At 40.0% G+C, this 22,559-nt stretch overlaps 1 protein-coding gene across 1 annotated transcript; it reads left to right on the top strand.

Moving 5' to 3' along the window:
* Positions 1-7,808: 7,808 nt before the first annotated feature.
* On the top strand, positions 7,809-21,169 carry LOC141109998 (protein RoBo-1-like). The gene is made up of 5 exons (XM_073601246.1): positions 7,809-8,087; positions 10,625-10,741; positions 12,346-12,492; positions 16,984-17,133; positions 19,926-21,169. Exons 1-5 carry the CDS (start codon positions 8,036-8,038, stop codon positions 20,081-20,083), a joined length of 624 nt encoding a protein of 207 aa, XP_073457347.1. The 5' UTR covers positions 7,809-8,035; the 3' UTR covers positions 20,084-21,169.
* Positions 21,170-22,559: the final 1,390 nt, after the last annotated feature.

The following is a 22,559-nucleotide window of genomic DNA, read 5'->3' as shown; positions in this document are numbered from 1 at the left end:
ATGGGCATATTATATGCACATATTGGGATCAGTGTAGACAAAAGAGCCAGTTAGCCTGCCAGAATGTCTTTAGAGTGTGGAAGGAGATCAAAGTGCATAGAGGAAACACACATGAAGTAGTTTAAAGTTGGGCCTATAATTTGAGACAGAGTAGTGTATAGTTCAGGTGGGGGATGAGTAATATACCTGTAATAATATTTCACCTTTAATGTAGAAAGCTGAGTTTTTCAGTGTTAAGACAGATCACTAATGATTATCGATTTGCCTGTTCAGAAATCTATAATGGGCTATATGGGCATTGTTGTTAATTAAGAAATGTTGGACTGACATATTTGGTAACACACCTGTCATGATGTCAACTAGAAGCATATTGGAGAAAGAAGACAAACACTTTTGACAGCAGCAACGTCTATAAAGTCTTTACCAATGATCAGCAGCTGAACTGTTGGTGCAAGTTCCACCTGTTCTGAGGGTCGAGTACCTGAACTGTTCCATCCGTTATCATGGTTAAGTACCTGAATCTGATGGTGAAGTACTTGAACTGTTTTATCTGCTCTGATGGTCATGTGCCTGAACTGTCTGTAGAAGTTCCAGCTACTATGTGGTTATGTGCCTGCACATTTGTGACTTGTGAGCTGCAATAGTCCGAAGGATATGGATTTTGTATTCTACAGTTCTTTCAGTTCTACAGTGTTTCAAGTGTTATGCTGCAGCTGCGATCTGGTAACCGGATGTCTAAGACTCTGCTGTCCATCACCAGATATGGAGGACTTTGACAAGTATCTATGCGTTTAAACTCTTGGAAAGGGAACTTTGATGGTCATGCCTGTACTTTCAAAAGGAAGTTTGGTGTTATTCTGTTAGTCCAACATATAGTTGTTTTTATAAGCCTGGACATTTTTTATATTTTTCAGCCCTAACATAACAGAATGAGATTTCCTGGACAGGTAAATCAGACAGAGAAAGTGGGTCAAGAGATAGAACTTTAGATAAATAAGACGAGGTGTGGTGGATGTAAAACTGTTATACATTGATTTACATGTGGAAAATACCCAAGGGGTGGGATATATGGGACCATATTTAATAATGAGGAGTGTTTCGCATACATACTTATAACACTGGAAATGTGAAGGATGACATTAATGAAGTCAGAAATGTTCATATTGGAGTACAAGCGAAAGGACTACCTTAAGTAGAACATCTTGATATATCTATAAGTAATCCTGAGTATTATAAACTAAACTAAGAATCTTGTAAGTCATGGGGTGGAATGTAGTATGGGTGTAACTTTAGTTATTGAATTACAAGAAACTTAGTAATAGTTTTAAGGTGATTACTTATATATATATATATATATATATATATATATATATATATATATATATATATATATATATATATATGTAAAATGTATGTTTCTGAGCTAACAGATGGTCATTCACAGAGGGTCATTGTCTCTGGACCATTCTCTGTTTAGCCTGTTGTTAGTACCAGATTAAACCAGCTTTTCGCACCTTATATCTAGCCTTTATAAGGTCAGACAATAGAGCAGGGCAGCGAGCCTCGTTAAGGGACGTAAGTGGTCCTGGATCTTGAACAGACTGTCGGCTTCCAGAACTATCTGAAAATTCAGAAGTTGAGGGGTTCCCTGGATTGAATGCTGAATTTATCCTGTATTGTAACATCTGTAATACATCTTTAATCAAAGCTAAGTAAATCTCTTTTATTACATTCTTTGTTTTGTGTGTTTTAATCATTGCATTTACTGACCACATATCTAAAAGGGTAAATATATAAATGAATCTATGAATAAATGTAACACAGAATTTAACCCCTTGTTACAAGGGTCATATTTATTCAAAGAAAAATCCAGGGTACTCACATTTCATCAGATAAACACGGGCATGTAAAAAACAGCAGTCTGTATAAGCAGCATTTTTTCCAACCATAAAGATGGCCTCAGTCGACACGTTGCAGTGTTTTGACGTCAGAACTCCTCCCATCTGCTGGGTTTCGTCCAATCGAACGTCGTCAGGGGCGTGGTTATAGTTCATACTGACTTCTTTATATAGGAGGAAGGGCGGAAGTAGACACGCCCATTCCCCTGTGTTCCAAGCCTCTCTCCCATCTGCAGGAAGCGGAACCACAGACAATCGGATATTTACATCCAGGTCTCAAAATACATGGCTAGAAACACCCACGGCGGCCATGTTTAGGGAGACTAGATAGGAACACTATAAATGTATCCATATAATGTCTGAGAGGGGAAAGGAAAAAGAAACCAGGCCAAATTGGAAACAAGAATAATAATAAATGGAAAAAATTAAGAAAACTTAAATCCAAAAATGGAAATATTAAGAGCCATTAATAGAATTACAGTTTATTCAAAAAAAGCCTTTATAGTAGATGTAATGCTGCCATCTGTGGTTGAAAACAGGTATAACAGGAAAATCAAATATATAAGCGCAACATACAGAAAACATAAATATAAAAATATAATAAAAAATCTAAAAAAATGAGAACAATCTGGGGGTTCAACTGTTGTTAATAAAGGCATTCAGATCCCATTCTATGTTCAAATCAAATGGTCTGTAAGATTTTAAACATAAAATCCACCAGGTCTCCATCTTTGAAAGCTCTCTCCTCATATGGCTGCCTCTCCAATGAGGGTCAAACTTGTCTATGGCCATAAAATATGTGCCCTTTGGACTCCCACCATGGCATAGGGCATAGTGTTTAGATAAACTATGGTTCAAGAAGCCCTCACAAATATTTGCCAGGTGCTCCTTGAGCCTAGTTTCCAAGATGCGGATGGTGTGACCCATATATTGTAGGCCGCAAGGGCACGTGATCATATAAACCACGTTCTTGGTCGAACAGGTGATAAAAGATTCCACATCATATGCTCGACCAGTAACATTGGAACTAAAAGTGATATATTTCCTCTCCTTAAGGCAATTATTTAGACAAACTTCAAATTTTCTACAATGATAATAGCCCTTGAAATCGCCTAAGAAGCTTGGTTTTACAGGGGGTCTAATTATATTTGGGGCTACTTGGAGTTTCAATGGGGGTGCACCTCTATAGGGTACCCTAGGATTTTCAGGGAGCAAAGGACCTAGTATTATGTCATTTTTTAGAATGCCCCAATGCTTTCTAAAAATCTTCTTAATTGAAAAATGCTGATCCGAGTGGGTGGTATAGAACGAAAAACGAGAGAAAAATCTCCACCTTCTCTTATTCTGGGCTTCAGCAGATCTTCTCTATTTTTTAATGCAACATCAGTTATGACCCGATTGAGGTCATTGACTGCATAACCTTTCTGTAAGAAGGTTCAAAAACTCCACCTCCTTCAGAAAGTCCTCCTGTAAGGAGCAATTCCTCCTTAATCTGAGGAATTGGCTCATAGGGACAGACCTAAGCCAGGACTCATGGTGGCAGCTGGCCATCCCTATGTAGCCGTTCCGGTCAGTGTCTTTTAAATATGTGGATGTAACAAGTCTATCATTTTCTACCCTGATTTGCAGTGGCCAAAATATACCCTTCCTAAACTCCTTGTGATCTGTTTCAAAATATTAATGACCTGTGTACTATCCTTAAGGTGGGATGGAGTTTTAAAAACAAGGGGCTGCAGGAAATTATCTATGTATCTCCCAATCCTGGAAGTAACAAAATCAATTCCGCTAATAATGGGATGGCCTGGTGGATTTAGGGGGTTCTTATGGACTTTTGGTAAATAATAGATCACCGGGATGCGGGGAGCTACTGGGATCAAGAAAAATATTTATTTTTTGTTCAAAATACCCTTATTGAAACCCTCATCTACTATTATCTGATGTTCCCTTTTATATTTTAGAGTCGGATTGCTTCCAAGAGGAAGGTAAGTATCTGTGTCAGACAAGATTCTGTTCATTTCTTCCACACAGGCAGTACTATCAACAATGACAATACCCCCCCCCTTGTCAGCCGGGTGGACGGTAATGTCATTCCTCTGTTTAGGGCATCAAGACCTCTTTTAAAAACTGCATCCATCCTTTTCTTCTTTATAGTCAATTTCTCAAGATCTTTAAATACTAGGTCCCTGAAAACTCCCACTGATGGAGCTGAATGGCTCGGAGGGTTGAACAGCGAGGCATTTGACAGAGTGGAATGTTGAAACTCAGATGGAACCATAGTCCTATTACAAATAGGATTAGAGATAATATATCTCTGTACATTGATTTTCCGGATGTACTTATGGATATCCATATAAGTTTCAAATTTATTTAAGGGACGGGGAGGGGCAAACTTCAGGCCATGATTCAGTACAACTTTCTCTTCATGAGAAAGAGCAGCTGTACTCAAGTTGAATAGTCCATTGTCTGCTAGACCCTCCTTCTTTTTTAACCTTGTCCTCCTCCCCCTCTGGTCCCTCGTTTGGTTCTATGTTTCTTTTTAGACTTGATCCCTACATGGGAAAATAATTATTTACATGATGACTGGTAGATTGGGTAGCTGTATAATGATAATTTTCCCAATATTCATTACCACCATTGTCCCTTTCATATGCATAGGGAGCCCTTGGAGAAAAATTTCCATGTTGCCTCCAAGAGTTATTGAAATGGCCGTGTGGGGGTCCTTGTTGAGGATGTTGTACAATGTACCTGTCGCTTCCTCCATAGAGCTCGTCCTCTCTATAGAGGGGTGCGAACCTATTATGGGTGTTGACAGGCTCATGGTGTAAAGGACGGCCACCTCCTCTATTGCCCCTTCTGGGGCCTCCTCTACCTCTAGAGTTGTTTTTAGGTGGTTGTCCATGTACAGGTCTGGGAGAATCTAAATTTCTACCTTGGTATGTGGAAGGTTGTAGGGGACCCGGAGTTCCCTGTGATTGTGGTATTCCATTAGTCCCAACTGCTACCCCCTATTATTTGTGGTATTAACCTTCTCCATACTCTGCCATCTAAAAACTTTATTGTTCTTATAATCTTCAGTATCACAAACATATTTCTTTTTCTTTTTTGTTTTCTGTTCTGCTTCTTCTTTTTCTAAATGTTTTCTAAGATTATCAGATCTTTTTTTATAGTCCTCCAGGTCTCTAAAAGGGACCATTTTATCTCTAAGTTTAACAATCTCATCATCAATGTTTGTCAATTTCCTCTTTTTGCGAGTGATCAAAAAATCAAGAAGTGCTAATCCTGCCTTGTTGAAATACTGAAACCACTCAGATGTATCAACATCATCATTGTATGGAGTCAATTCCCATTTAAGACTCCTAGGAACTATTTTTTCAGAGATATATCTCTCCAAAAACGCCACATCCCAATTAATGTGCAATTCTGTGGTGAGCAGATCCTTAAGTCGTATAAAAACCGGCTCCGAATCTAAAATATAAAAGAGAACTTCAGATAATAATAGATGAGGGTTTCAATAAGGGTATTTTGAACAAAAAAGAAAAATGTTTCTTGATCCCGGTAGCTCCCCGCATCCTGGTGATCTAATATTTACCAAAAGTCCATAAGAACCCCCTAAATCCATCAGGCCGTCCCATTATTAGCGGAATTGATTCTGTTGCTTCCAGGATTGGGAGATACATAGATAATTTCCTGCAGCCCCTTGTTTTTAAAAATCCATCCCACCTTAAGGATAGTACACAGGTCATTAATATTTTGATACAGATCACAAGGAGTTTAGGAAGGGTATATTTTGGCCACTGCAGATGTGGCCTCTTTATACACTATCATTTCTCATCGTCATGGCAGAGAGGCCATGAAATGTTTCTTGGAGAGGGATTCGGGCATCTGTAGGTTGCAGTGGCAGTTCCTTCTCCACCTCCTTGACTTTGCCATGAGCCACAATTATTTTTGGTTTAATGGCTCTTATTATCTGCAAGGTTGAGGAGTGGTGATGAGTTCCAAGTTTGCACCAAGTATGGCCAATCTTTTTATGACCAAATGGGAGGAGGACGTCATCTATGATCAACGGAGGACCAATTTGATCTTCTGGGGTGAATACATTGATGACATCCTCCTCCTATGGGAAGGAGATCGTGCTTTTTTGGATCTGTTCTTTGGTGAACTCAACTCCAATGATTGAGGCATTATTCTACAGCATGAGGCCAGCACCTCTGCTATATATTTTTTAGACATGCAAATCAGGGTAGAAAATAATAGACTTGTTACGTCCACATATTTTAAAGACACTGACAGGAACGGCTACATAGGGACGGACAGCTGCCACCATGAGTCCTGGCTTAGGTATGTCCCTATGAGCCAATACCTCAGATTAGGAGGAATTGCTCCTTACAGGAGTACTTTCTGAAGGAGGCAGAGTTTTTGAAGACTCGCTTCTTACAGTACAGAATGGTTGAGGGTACTTATTTTGGTGTTTGCACAGTGTAATCACATACAATATCACATACACATTTGATATCGATTTGATGACATATTTTATATTATTGGATGTTTGGAAATACTTGTTTTATATGTGTTTAGGTCAATTTTAACCACTTCCCGCCCGGCCTATAACAGAATGACGGCCGGGAAGTGGTTCTGTTATCCTGACTGGGTGTCAAATGACGTCCAGCAGAATAACATGCCGGAGCGCGCCCCAGGGGGTGCGCAGCGCACTGATCGCGAGTGCGGCATGTCAGCATGAAACACTGCATCTCCGAGCGTGATAAGAAGCCTCTGACAGAGGCTTCTTACCACGTGATCAGCTGTGACTAATCACAGTGGATCATCGCGTGAACCAGGAAGTGCCGGTAAACGGCATTCCTCGGTTCGTGCTGACAGGGAGAGCCGATCGGCGTCTCTCTCTGTCTGAGGGGGGGTCTGTACTGATAATCAGCACCTTGATTATCAGCACAGCCCCCATCAAATGTACCAATAAGCTGCCAATTGGTGCCCAGTCAGTGCCCCATCATAACTCCCTGCAAGTGCCCCATAAAGTGTCAATCAGTGCCCACCACAGTGCAAATCAGTGCCCACCATAGTGCCAATCAGTGTCCAACACAGTGCCAATCAGTGGCCAGCATTAACACCTGTCAGTACTTGCCCAATCAGTGCTGCCCATCAGTGCCATATATTAGTGTCCATCAATGCCACATGTCAGTGCCAATCAGTGCCGCCTATCAGTACCCATCAGTGCCACCTGTCAGTGACCATCAGTGCCGCCTGTCAGTGCCACCTATCGGTGCCCACCAGTGCTGCATATCAGTGCCGCCTATCAGTGCCCATCAATTGTACATATCAGTGCCTCCTCATCAGTGCCCATCAGTGCGACCTTTTCAGTGCCAACTCATCAGTGCCCATCGGTGCCGCCTCATCGGTGCCCATCAGTGCCGACTCATCAGTGTCCGTCAGTGAAGGAAAAAACAACATTTTATAACAGAAACAAAGAAAAACTTTTTTTTTTTTTCAAAAATGTCGTTTTTTTTAGTTTGCTTAGCAAAAAATAAAAACCGCAGAGGTGATCAAATACCACCAAAAGAAAGCTTTATTTGTGGGAAGAAAGTGATAAAAATTTAGTTTGGGTACAGTGTTACATGACCGCGCAATTGTCATTCAAAGTGCAACAGCACTGAAAGCTCAAAATTGTCCTGGACAGGAAGGGGCAAAACTGCCTGGTATTGAAGTTTAATAAGCGCTGCACTGAATATACTAGTATGATTCATTGTCTATTGGTGACTGTATATCACAAATGAAATGCACAAAAAGTATTCAGTTTCATCCTCAGGGCTAACCAAATGTGTACTTCATTGGGAGTTGATCTATTGCTGGATTCAGATTGTTGAGCTTGATCCAAAGTCAATGTAAATATTATTTTGAAACATTTACATTCGCAAATTGCTGTTCTGCAATGATCATTATAAATTATTTTTATTATTAAACAAACAACACCACAAAAGTAAATAATGATTTAATAATAAATTAATTTAATAAATACTGCTTATTGACCATTAAAATCAAATATATTGCAGCATTTAAGGAGGAATTAAATCACGTGAGAAGCATCAGAAGATCTCTAACATCCAAGACATTTAGAAGCTAAAAAAATGAAGACCATTGGCGTTGTCCTGTTACTTCTCTTCTTTGGTCTTTCTACAGGTAAGAAAATAATGCAATTATAAAATACAAGCCTTCATTACTTTTTTTTTTGGAATTGTTATTGTTTTTGGAGAAATTACAACAAAGGTAAATACAATCATTGATTTTACACCAATGCGTACAGTGGCTTACATAATAGTCATGGCATTAATAGGTGTTAAGTAGCTGGTGAAAGAGAAAGAACATTTAAAAAAATAAATGTTTAATAAGATAATGTTGCAGAACATGGAGGAAAGTTGCACATTCTATGACAAGTACATAACGACCAAATTAACAATGTTGGTTATATTGAAGGTTCTTATTGATCATCTCAAGGATCTTAACTTTACAGTAGTAAGAGTAAAGAGCAGGAAGGGGAAGAAAGAAAGAAAGAAAGAAAGAAAGAAAGAAAGAAAGAAAGAAAGAAAGAAAGAAAGAAGGAAAGAAAGAAAGAAAGAAAGAAAGAACAGAAGAAAAGATTGATCGCACACTTGAATCCAAAAGATGCTGTAGAAATGTCTTTGTTGTCATGAGCCAGACAAAATTGCAATGACGATCAGTTGACGCGTTTCACACGAAAAAAAAACGTGCTTGTTCACAACAATTGAAATGCTCACAATACAAGCTATTTAAAAGCATATATCAAATCAAACACCTAACACAAAACACCTGTAGTTAAAGAGCAATCAACACAAGAGAAAGAAAGAAAGGAGATGGAGAAGTTTAGTGGGTTGGGGGGCAGGGGGTGCCATTCTGTTCCTTCGAGATCCCATGCATCTAGGGGTAACTAACACAAACAATGACATGTTCTGGTAACAGATCATTAGTGATATTATTGTACATACATACATATTTATACATACATACATTGCGCCCGCAGCAGCATGCTGTAAAATTAAATGCATCAATACGAACTCTAATCCGAGGACATAATCTCTGCATAGTGAGAGGTATTCTTGAAAGCTAACCAGCATGCCCATATTTTAGTGAAAGAGGATTGTGTATTATGGCTGTCAAAGGTGAGATCTTCCATTGAGAATCAAAAAACAAAACAGCATCGTTCTCTGGGTAGGAGCCAAAAAATATATATATATGAACCATGGACTAAATTCAAAGTTAGTTTATTGCACTGTAGACAATTGACCAGCAACTACAAGAGAATGCTGTTAGTGCTGGTACAGATAGAGCACTGCTTTTTTGTTTTTTGATTCTCGTTTCCCATTTCTCCCGTGGCTGGCAGATGCACTGGGTATTAGTTTTATCCACGTATATCCACATATGACTGACAGTTTCTAGCACTTCAGAAACTCGTTGTTTGAGATCTTCCATTGAGCAGATATGGTCTATGGTTTGGAACCACCATTTTATTGAGGGAATTTGCTGATCAAGAACTTAGCAGAGTTTAACAGGTGGGGGAGGATGGATTGTTTGTAAGTCTTGATCGGTTCTTGAGAACAACAGAAAAGTGTGACCCAGGGGGTCATCAGAAATTGGAACACCAGAGATTAGATCGGTTCTCGAGAACAATGGAAAAGTGTGGCCCAGGGGGTCATCAGATTTTGGAACACCAGAGATTAGATGGATAAAAGAGTTCACATTTGCCCAAAAGGGTTGTTAGATATGGCATGACCATCAAACATGGGCATGGTGGGCCTCCAAGCCACAGCCCCGTCAACAGGTAAGGTGGTAGTCCTGTAGTAGATGGTGTAACCTAACAGAAGTATAGTGACATCTTGTCAGCAATTTAAAGTTCATCTCTGCAATTTTGGAGGATAAGAAGAACAGATGAGGTATTTGGAGAATCCTGTACCGTAAGGATCCTGAAGAGTGTGATGAAGTTTTTGTTCCCATGCTGATGAGAATGAAAATTTACATAAAATGACTATGAAGTATGTGTGTAGAGAGCAAAGACAACAGATTATTGAGATCTCAGGTGACATAGTCTTCATGACAATCTGATGTGCTGATAGTTTCTGGGACCTCTCCAGTTAGACCAAATTTTTAAAATTTTTTTAGGACAACTCCTAGATTTAAAAGTAAATCCATATGTAAGGTTCATATGATTAACCAGTCCTTTCTATTCACTGTTAGTGGAGATGGGGGGCTTAGGTTAGGTTAGGTTTAGGTTTTGTATCGAGTAAGAAAGGGTTAAAACCCCTATTAAGTTGTTTTTTTATGTAATTTTTTTTGGTGTCTATATCTTGGCGGGACAGTTGTAATCAGAACACTTGTCCCTACTAATACCAAAGATACTTTGTTTACTCCCACTGATACCAGCACAATTTCTACTCCCAATGACCACTGTCCGACCCACCTAAAGTCTGAGGGACAGTAAACTGGCCCATTTTTTTAGAAAGTTTGGAGTCCCATGACATAGATGCTTTAGGGTTTATTCATAAATACATAACAGATTGCCTGTTGAACGTTTTACAGCCACTGGCAGAATAAGTAACATTGTGCAATATACAGTAGATAGGACAACGCTTGGATTAACCTGGCTGATTAGAACACGTTATAATTAATATTGGTATTATTATTATTATATTTTTTTTTTCTAGTTGAAAATCTTGAATGTTATGAAGGCCATTGTCGTAATTCTAAGTATTGCAAAGGTGAAGTAACTGAATGCCCAGAAGGCAGCTCTTGTATGACCATCTCTGAAAAATCTGGATTCAGTAAGTCTTCAATCTCTCTATAGGTGTAGATAAATGCATTTTTTTCAGGATGTAAAAAACTTATTAAAACACCTGCAAATAACTACAATATGCAATAATAACATTTATTATCAATTTAGTCTTCTAAAAAATTATTTAGCAAAAATGATAACACAAACAGATATATAAATACCAGTCAAAAATTTCAATCTATTGATCCCCTTTTATCTTGGCATTGAAATCGATCCTGCCAAAATACTGGAGAAAACCCCGCTATTGAATCAAATTACTGTATAGCTGAATGGTTACCTGAGTTAGATAATTTTTTAAAGTATTAAATAGAGAGACTAAAGAAAAACATGTAACTTAATATGGAAACAAAATATTCTAAATAAATAAATAATAATTAAAATAAATAAATAGATACATAAATCAAATAAAACCTGATAAACTATCATGACTATTTCAAGAACATTATGATTGATGATAAGATTAATCCTTCTTAAAATAATTATTTTTGTTACTAGGCATTTCAGCTCATGCTACTTCTCCTTTCATACCTTTTACAGCTCTTTCTTCCTTAATCCCCCTTCTTTCGCAACATGTAAATTCTTTTCTAAATGTTAATAATGTCAATGTATTTTTCTTTTTTTTCTTTCTTTAATTGCATAAATAGCCTTACAATAAAAATGTTAATGTATAAAATAAAAAAATAAAAATATCCCTTGCTGTTAATCAATCAGCTCCATGCATTGGTCTGGAATTTCCTTTGTGTGCAAATAGTTTTGTGGTCTCTGATACCAGAAGACGACAGCAGTAGCAAGAAAATATGGTATCAATATCCCATTATAGACTGATGTCAATGGTCATCTTCTGTTCATGAAAAACCCGTCTAGATGAGAGGAGATCATGCAACATGTTTAAACCAGTTTGATTTAAGCTGGCCCTACAGTATATAATCTTCTTATTTCAATTTCCTTTTGATTTACCCTCAACTATGTAGTGCAAGAGCCTGCCTGATTGCATACAAATTTAAAGTGTTTAGGTTTGACCTCATATTATATGATTTTTTATAAAACTAAAGGAAAATTGTACAAGAAAATTGTATAACATATGGCCAGGCCAGCCTTGGTCACAATCAGCATAATAAAATAGTACCAGAATTCCATTAACAATATTGGAACCAACCAAAAAATATTATCTGTGCTCGGTGTAAAAAGTTTGTAAAAAAAACACCGTATACCGACAGCTGCAGCAAATATCGTAACCAAACCTTGTTCTTCTATCTGGGAAATATATAGCTTATTACTCATCAAAAGTAAAAATGTTATTTTGTTATTTCTCTCTTATATAAAGACTTTAGAATGATGTTTCTGGTACAATAATATATATATATTTTTTTATTCGATGCTACAAAATAAACATAGGCATCTTTAAAAAGTGTAAAAAAAGGGGGGGGGGTTAATAAAAACTAATAAGGGGCAACTAAAAATAATTCATATTAAATGATGTTTTAATGAATACAGATTTGCAATATTTTCCATTTTTTATATCTGCCTAGAGTTTGGTTTTCAGCCGTACAATGTTAGAAATGTGTTGATATTTAAAATCATTTTTGTTTGCAGATCATACTTACTACTCCATGAAGAAGCGCTGCTCTATGAATCTGGAATGCAATTCTAGCATGTATGCCTATGTTAATGCGGATGTTTACTTTGATCTTGCATATAATTGCTGTGATACCAATCTATGCAACAATGGGAATAATATAAGTGAGTAAAATGTATGTGTGGATGTGCGTGTTTCTGTTTGTTTTGTGTTTTCAAATTTGTCATAATTAAAATGATTGAAATGCATTTTGCATCATAGAGACAAGTGAATGGGTTCGCAAATGAATTGGTGAATTTTGAATTTGTCTTAATGTATGCATGCTTAGCCAGCAAATATAATACAATTCCTAACTCATAATTGCTTGAATTACCTAAAGTGGACAAAAAAACTAAAAAAAAAAGTCTATACTGTAGATCTAGAAATGTTATAGGGAACATCTAGAAATGTCTAACCACATTTAACTTTTCAACTTTAAAGTATAAGTCCACCCTAAAATTAAAATCCCTGCATCTACAGACATCAACATTCTAATGCCGCGTACACACGATCGGGCTTTCCGACAACAAAACCGTGGAATTTTGTTCGAAGGGTGTTGGCTCAAACTTGTCTTGCATATATACGGTCACACAAATGTTGGCCAACAATTATGAACGTAGTGACGTACTAGACGTACTACGTGGTTTTTCAGCTCTTTAGCGCCACCCTTTGGGGTCCTTCTGCTAATTACGTGTTAGTAGAAGTTTGGTGAGTGTTGATTCGCGCTTTTCTTTTCGCATTTTTAATTTCGTGCTTTTCAGTTCGTTTCTGAACGGCCGTTCGTCAACCAGACATGTTGCGGAATCGGAAGAGATAACGTGTAATTTATTATTGGCCTTGGAGTTATTGCTTTGACATTATTTTTTTGGTGGAATAATGATTTGATTTGGTATATTTTCTATATTTTTGGATGCAAAGAATGCACTTTTTGGTTAAGTTCTATTGGCAGATAGCATGCCTTTCTTTTTTTTTTTTTTTAATGCACAAATAAAAAAAAAAATATAATAATAATGTTATTCTTGATATCACTAGAAAAATAAAAAACCTTTGGATATTCGTTTGCAATAACTCCAACAGTATCACCAGCAAAGCAGCTCCATTATTATCCCATTAAAGAAGAAGAGAATTGTGCACTGCATTTGGAGATTTTATAATTTGCTGTGTCACGAATGTTAAATCTCCATTACAAATGCTAGTTTACAAGACCGACCATTTCTGCTTCCAAGCATGCATGTTTGTACTTTGGATTTTTGTTCAAGGACTTGTGTACACACGATCGGAAAGTCCGATAACACACATTTGTTGGCAGAAAATTCGAGAGAATGCTAGCCAACATTTGTTGGCGGAAAGTCTGACAACAATTGTCCGATGGAGCATACACACAGTCGGACTTACCGCCAACAAGCTCACATCCAACATTTCCCGTCGGAAAATCCGATCGTGTGTACGCGGCATAAGACTAACCTATCTAGCCCTGTAATGAAGAAATCAGTATACATACCTTTTCTAAAACGGATCCGACCCGATCTGCAGTGGCGGAAGCGCTGCAGAGGACACAGCCGTCAGCCGACAATGGCTGTGAAATGAATGGGAAGTGACGTCACCCATAGACTTACTATGGGGCTTCCATTGTCGGGCGTGTCCTCTGCACCCACCTCTACAGAGAAGCTGCGGCTGACAGCTCAGCGTGGGATCGGGTAGGATTGGCTTCAGAAAATGTATGTACAGTATCTGACAAAAGTATTTTATTCTATCTTTTCATGTGACAACACTGAAGAAATTACACTTTACTACAATGTAAAGTAGTGAGTGTACAGTTTGTATAACAGTGTAAATTTGCTGTCCCCTCAAAATAACTCAACACCCAGCCATTATTGTCTAAACCACTGGCAACAAAAGTGAGTACATCCCTAAGTGAAAATATCCAAATTGGGCTCAAAGTGTCAATATTTGTGTGGCCACCATTATTTTCCAGCACTACCTTAACCCTTTTGGGCATGGAGTTCACCAGAGCTTCACAGGTTGCCACTGGAGTCCTATTCCACTACTCCATGACGACATTGAGAACTGGAGTTGAGAAACACTGGGTTAGAGACCTTGCGCTCCTTGGCCTTCCATTTGAGGATGCTCCACAGATGCTCAATAGGATTTAGGTCTGGAGACATGCTTGGCCAGTCCATCACCTTTACCCTCAGCTTCTTTAGCAAGGCAGTGGTCGTCTTGGAGGTGTGTTTGAGGTCGTTATCATGTTGGAATACTGCCCTGCATCCCAGTTTCCGAAGAGAGGGGATTATGCTTGGCTTCAGTATGTCACAGTACATGTTGGCATTCATGGTTCCCTCAATGAACTGTAACTCCCCAGTGCCGGCAGCACTCTTGCAGCCCCAGACCATGACACTCCCACCACCATGCTTGACTGTAGGCAAGACACACTTGTCTTTGTACTCCTCACCTGGTTGCCGCCACACACGCTTGACACCATCTAAACCAAATAAGTTTGTCTTGGTCTCATCAGACCACAGGACATGGTTCCAGTAATCCATGTCCTTAGTCTGCTTGTCTTCAGCAAACTGTTTGCAGGCTTTCTTGTGCATCATCTTTAGACGAGGCTTCCTTCTGGGATGACAGCCATGCAGACAAATTTGATGCAGTGTGTGGCGTATGGTCATAGCACTGACAGGCTGACCCTCCACCTCCTCAACCTCTGCAGCAATGCTGGCAGCACTCATACGTCATTTCCCAAAGACAACCTCTGTATATGACACTGAGCATGAGCACTCAACTTCTTTTGGTCGACCATGGCTTTTCTGAGTGGAACCTGTCCTGTTAAACTGCTGTATGGTCTTGGCCACCATGCTGCAGATCAGTTTCAGGGTCTTGGCATTTTCCTTATAGCCTAGGCCATCTTTATGTAGAGCAAAAATTCTTTTTTTCAGATCCTCAGAGAGTTCTTTGCCATGAGGTGCCATGTTGAACTTCCAGTGACCAGTATGAAAGAGTGAGAGCGATAACACCAAATTTAAAACACCTGCTCCCCATTCACACCTTGTAGGGGAGACCTTGTAACACTAACGAGTCACATGACACCAGGGAGGGAAAATGGCTAATTGGGCCCAATTTGGACATTTTCACTTAGGGCTTTCATGTCAAACGCTTTGTCAAGTCATGCCAGTGTAAGTTTGTTAATTTGATTGCAATACATCTTTTTTACCAATCAATCTGGAGAGGCTGTTTATATCACTAAAACTGAACTCTATTCGCTTCCACTGTCATGGAATCTAATACGAGTGTGAGTGCTTTATGGAACATATTACTGCAACCTTCACCCCTTCCCCCCTAGGAGTTAATCCCAGCTGCTAAGACTTTGAGGACGGTGACTAACCTATTAATGATCTGATCTTTTTCTGTTTTTTTTTACTGATCCCAGTGCCACCTCTTCAGGCACTGCCAGCCCACATGGCCGCAACTGCCCCTTTCACTAGCCCTCCTGGTTAATCTTCCCACAGTCATCCCAGACTGTCACACTCACCAGCCCCCCGGCTGTATCCTTCCTGGAGACCCTAGACATGCTTGCTGGGTCCTACTGTCCTCATACCTGCTCCCATGCCTCTAGACAGGACTCCTCCATTTGTCTTGAGAGGATCCCTCCAGCACCTGAGCCCCAGACCTGAGGTCACCCCCTCCCCCCAGACTAGTGGGCTACCTTTAAGGGCCTCCGACAGTCTTCTCAGCACTCCATCTCCAGTTTCCACCCGATCTCTCCTGCCCTGCTAGGCTGACTCTGAGTATTTATGATGAGGCCTGCCCCCTGCCAACCCATCTGTTTGGATTTGGTCAGGACCCTCATGAATACTCCAAGCAGCTCCTCCTAACCTCCCTCCCATTCTTTTTGAAGTTTCTCCAAAATTCCAGAAGTAGGGGGAGGTATCAGAGATGCTGCCTGATGAGTCATTCCAGCCTCCCTGAGTCACTAACCCTGACCCAGATTCAACACACACAGGCTTGGCTGCCAGCCTTGCTTAAATGTACCTACTTTCGAGAAAAAAAACTTACACTTCTAGCACACTAGAGGGTGCTACAGGTGTAACAAGCAATTCCATCCATTTGGTGGACTCAATAAAAAGTCCTGTGATGGTGGAATTCTCTCATATTGGACTCTCCAAAATGAAAAACAAACAAAAAAAAGAAATTACTGGGCAACCCAATCTTTTCATGCACTTTGTCTGAGTCAAGTATTATTTGCAATAACAAGGAACCAAGCGGTACACTATCTTCACATTGTACATAGGGAATTTAAAACTTGTGTAAATAGTTTGTTTTTGCTTTTCTTGACAAAAAAAATGTTATCATTTTTCTGTAATCTATAATCTAGAGATGGGCAATGGCAGACATGTATGCAGTCCAGCTTTGATGTATCCTTCCATAGGTAAAGTGAAGATGTGAGTGTAGCTACCCTAGGACCAGAATTATGTTATTCTCAGGATAAAGCTAAAAGGAAAAAAAGCCTAAAAAAAGAAAACTAATGTGACCTCCACATCTAAAGACTGCAGTATTTTACATGTTTGTTTATAGGTTTAGATATGCTTTAATTTTTTTTTTAACCCTTTGTTATATAGTGACAAATATAACCTATGAATTCAATGGGCCTGAATGTCCAGCTTGTGTTTCATATGACACCCTAGAGCTATGCAAGCCTGTTACATACACAATCTGCAGAAGCAAGACTGACTTTTGCGCCTATTTAGTTGGAATGGTTGAAAAACCAGGTAGGTTTCTTTCCTTTATGCTGTATGGCTTTTGTTTCCATCATTTGTTTTAAGTAAAAGTATATTAACCCCTTTACCTCCCTTATTCTGCAAATTGCTGGTGGTGAAACTTGCGCCAAGTTGAAATATTGGTCTGTGGTGAAATAACTGTTTAACCACTTCTATTTCCTTTTATCTCACTTAACCAGTAGCCGACCAGCCGCCATAGCGCTTGTCGCTCTTTTTTTGTTTATAACACAAAAAAATAAAAACCGCAGAGGTGATCAAATACCACCAAAAGAAAACTCTATTTGGAGGAAAAAAAGGGTGTAAATTTTGTTTGGGTACAGCGGCGCACGACCGCGCAATTGTCAGTTAAAGCGAATCAGTGCCGTATTGCAAAAAATGGCCTGGTCATTAAAGGGGCAAATCTTTCCGGGGCTGAAGTGGTTAATTCGCCTTGTGTCTACTTTCCATAAAGGGGCATTTCAGGGGTGTTTGTAAATTTATATATCTATATAGATATATAGAGATATATATCTATATAGATATATATCTCTATATATCTATATAGATATATAGATATATATCTATAGCTATATAGATATAGCTATAGATATATCTATATATCTCGTGATTAGCACTAAGCAAAATTACTTGGTGATGGTCCCATTTAATGGGACCATCACCAAGTAATTTTGCTTAGTGCTAATCACGATGTTCCAATGATAACAACTACACCAGCAATAATGCCCAATGCTTCTCCAATTTTGGAGTTTTAAAGTAACTCAACAAACCATATTATAAGTGAATGATTTATTATCTAACCATATACTGGATGAATATATCCATATGTATGTTTCATGGTAACCCACTCATTTTTGCACATTGTAATTATTTTAGATGAATTGCTCTTTTCTGCTATTTTGTTTGGGTACAGCGGTGCACGACTGCGCAATTGTCAGTTAAAGCAACGCAGTGCCGAATCGCAAAAAATGGCCTGGTCAATAAAGGGGCAAATCCTTCTGCGGCTGAAGTGGTTAATTCGCCTTGTGTCTACTTTCCATAAAGGGGCATTTCAGGGGTGTTTGTAATATCCCTAATTTTATATATATATATATTTTTGCATTAAGGTAAAAAACCCTGAGGGTTTACAACCAATTTAACTACTTCCCACTCGTAGGACGTCCTTGGGTTTCAGTAGTACTTATACTGGGATGATGCCTGCACCTACAGGCACCATCCCAGTATCGATCTTTTCAGCCAGCGATTCCCTTTAAGAAGAAGTTATCTGATTGGCTAATTGACCACTTAATCACTTCTGCAGGTGGCGGAAGGGGGTGCCACCCCCCCCGTGGCCACGGCCACCTTTCCCAGGCTCTACCATCCCATTGTGGAGCCCGGGAGTGATGCAGCCGGTGGCAATGGCTGCCCTGAACAGAGTGAGAGGAACTGACGTCATTCCCCTGGAAACTGGGAGCAACGAGTAGTTTGTTACTTCCAGGTCCAACTCAGCGGCCAGGAAATCAGCCGATCAGACCGATCTGTGTCTGATCGGATGCATGGGAGGCCAGAGGAGAGATCTGAGGTCTAAAAGACCCCAGATCTCTCCATAAAGAGGACCTGTCATGGCCCATGCTGTCACAAGGGATGTGTAAAAAAAAAAAAAAAATTGTAGAAAATAATAAAAAATAAAAAATTTAAAGTGCCCCCATCCCACCATGCTTACATGCAAAATGCGAATGGATACGTTACTCTCGCACGCATATACAAACGGTGATTGCACCACACATGTGAGGTATTGTCACCAACATCAGAGCAAAAGCAATAATTCTAGCACCAGACCTCCTTTGTAACTCTACACTGGTAACCTCTAAAGGTGTTTAAAGTGGTTGTAAACCCTTACAGACCACTTTTACCTACAGGTAAACCTAGATTAAGGCTTACCTGTAGGTGCAAGAAATATCTCCTAAACCTACACGGTTTAGGAAATATTTGCAAAAGACAGGCACCGATGTCTACGGCGCATGCGCCGTAGACAGCGGTGCGCAGGTGTATTGAGCGTGCCAGTTCTAATGGCGATCGTGCCGTTAGTGGCGGCTCCCGCGCGTGGGAGTGACGTCATCGCGGCTCCGGCCAATCGCAGCGCTGGAGCCGCGATACTTGGAAGGAAGATGGATGCTTCGTGGAAGAGGGGACAGCGGTGACATCGCAGGCTCCTGTGTAAGGTAATTGACACATAATGGGCTACTATGCGATACATAGTAGCCCATTATGCTTTACCTTTGCAGGGAAGCAAAGAGGAAGTAAAACCCATCAGGGTTTACTTCCTCTTTAAAGCATTGGCTATGGAGAATTTTAAGCACCATAGTTTGCGGCCACTCCTTGGGCAGACACAATTTTAAAGCGTGACATGTTAGGTATCTTTTTACTCGGCATAACCTCATCTCTCACATTATAGAAAAGAATCGGGCTAACTTTAGTGTTTTTTTTTCAGTGAAAGTGTTTTTTTTCCAAAAAAATTGCATTTGAAAAACCACTGCACACAAATACCATGTGACATAAAAATTGCAACAATCACCATTTTATTCTAAAGGGCCTCTGCTTTGTTATAAAAAAAAAAAAATGGGCTTCTGCTAAAAAATATATATATAATATTTGGGGGTTCTAAGTAACTTTTTAGCAAAAAAGGCAGATTTTTACATGTAGGAGCGAAGTGTCAGAATTGGCCCGGATAGGAAGTGGTTAAAGGCCAAAGGTTAATGTTTGACTGGACATTCATCCTGTTAATGCTGATTACTTTGTCCTTACAGATGGAGTTGAAACCAAACTTTCAGTACAGGGATGCATGTCGAATCGGAGTTGTAACAACGAATACAGCCAAGCGGTTGGATACAACATGAAGTCGATTTCAAAGTATAAGTGCTGGTTACCAAAACCCAAGCATCAGCCTAAGCGTAAAAAAAGATAGAGGAATAATGGGATATGGTACAGGAAATTGACATCAACTCACATTATAATAAAAGCAGGACCCTATCCATTCAGCTAAGTTTTACCAGGCTCCCCTTTTATGAAACTTCTGTTCTTCAGCTTCCTCTGTTCTCTTCCATGTTGACTTTGTATAAGCATCACAACAGTAGTAAAGGTCTATCTTTCAATAAGTTCATCTACACATACTGTAGATCTTTGAAGTCCCCAATATATGAAATATGCAATGATAGCAGCACTTTGCAATGCATTACATTCTACAACCTTACAGAATGTTGGCATATCCCTTTTTAACCAATTAAAGTCATCTGTATGCATATACACTATATTACCAAAAGTATTGGTACGCCTACTTTACACGCACATGAACTTTAATGGTATCCCAGTCTTAGTCCATAGGGTTCAATATTGAGTTGGCCCACCCTTTGCAGCTATAACAGCTTCAACTCTTCTAGGAAGGCTGTCTGCAAGTGTTTATAAGTGTGTCTATGGGAATGTTTGACCATCCTTCCAGAAGTGTATTTATCAGGTCAGGCACTGATGTTGGAAGTGAAGGCCTGGCTCACAGTCTCTCTAGTTCATCCCAAAGGTGATCTATTGGGTTGAGGTCAGGACTCTGTGTAGGCCAGTCAAGTTCCTCCACCCCAAACTCACTCATCCATGTCTTAATGGACCTTTCTTTGTGCACTGGTCCAAATCATTTGGTGGTGTTGGGATTATTGTGTGCAGTTTTTTTTCAGGGGTTGGGCTTAGCCTCTTAGTTCCAGTGAAGGGAACTCCTAAGGTGTCAGCATACCAAGACATTTTGGACAACATGACTGCACACCAGTGCACAAACAAGGTCCACAAGGCATACAATGGATTATGAAAAATTAAAGCCCAATTGAACTTTCAATTTCAGTTAGCTACTAGTAAACTTTAAGGCCTTTGATGTGTCGATCTGTCATGCAGGAAAATCTTTGCTATATGTTTGCAACTGCTCATGAAATGCACCTTCTTGTAACCGCCAAGATATTGTACCTGGACTCTGTCCTGAGCTATAAGCTTCAGTAAAACAATGCTTTACTCTGCCACCAAATTGTCTCCGGTGTCTCATTTCATTACAGAAAACTTCAATTTATTGGGCCAAACCAGCAAGAAAACTGCACTATGGATACAACTGTTGTAGCATTTCTCACTCCTGAGCTGTGAAAAATTATTTTATGAAGCCTGGAAAGCTAGCACTGTAACATATGAGAATGGACCTTTGTCTTATTATAGGGAAAATCATTTTAGTTTTCAAGGTTTATTTGCACTATCAACTAAGGAAAGGTGTTTAAGGGCATAGGATACCCAAAGTAACAAAATATCTCAATATTTTAGTAACAAAACTTGTACTGACCCTTTAAGAGCAGCATTCTAAAAGGAAATGTGGCTCTTTTGAGCACAGCAGGCAATTTACAGTGACTCTACTGCCTCGTACACACGATCGGACTTTCGGGAACTTGACAATACAGAGGTAAAGCTGTGGCAATCCTGACAATGCATGGGCCACAAATAGACAATCGTATAGGATATGTAGGTAACAGTTCAACTGTTTCAATATGTGGATCACGTGCTGAAAAATGTATACTCATAGAAGGTACCTACGTCCAGGGCTGTCTTAATGAGTGGGCACACCTGGGCACTGCCCAGGGGCCCCCGCTGCATGGGGGCCCCTGCACTTTCCCCAAAGCAGCTGGTTCTTGAGCCCACGCTGCCCCGAAATGGGGGGCCCCACGATGGCTCTGAGAGTGATCGATACACAGGGGAGGCAAGCTGGCAGCGGTGTGCTGTGCAGAACTATACCTATTATTTCACAGCCAGCATGGAGGGGCGGGGCCAGAGCACCAGTGATGCTCTGAGCCTGCCCCATGCAGCTTGAATGCTCGGGACTCAAAGGCTGCAGGGTAGGAGCTGGAGGGGGAGCTGCTGAGTCGGCAGCACTGAGAGCCCACCTGCGGAAGTAGCATTGTGGATGGTGTCATGGTAAGCCCAGCTGTCCTGCACTGTTTGCACCAAAGGGCTTGGAATGCCCAGATGGATGCTCCCTCCTCCACCCCTCCTTCTGCCTGCTTGATTGATATAGGTGAGTCCTTGTCCCAGTGCTGGAGGTGGGCACATAGCCAAAAGTTTACATGCACTGTATTTCCAATGGAAAAGGGGGTACTACATGGATGGAATAAAGGTGCTGGGGGATATCAAGGGTGTATGGGGAAACAATACTGAGAGGGGATCTGAAGTGTATAGGTTGTAGCAATTCTTGGGGTAGCTTGGGTGGCTATAGTGCTAGAGGTATCAGAGATGTAGAGAGGCCACAGTGTAGGGGGTATCAGGGATGTAGTGGGGTCACAATACAAGGGGTATCTTATGGAATATGGTACAAGTGCTGGGGGAAATGTCTGGGGTGTAGAGGGGTCTTAGTGCTAGGGGGGATATCT

The sequence above is a fragment of the Aquarana catesbeiana genome, linkage group LG10 (assembly GCF_042186555.1).
Source record: "Aquarana catesbeiana isolate 2022-GZ linkage group LG10, ASM4218655v1, whole genome shotgun sequence".
NCBI lineage: Eukaryota > Metazoa > Chordata > Amphibia > Anura > Ranidae > Aquarana > Aquarana catesbeiana.
The sequence above is the reverse complement of the archived record's forward strand: the minus strand, read 5'-3'. Positions and strand labels throughout refer to the sequence as shown.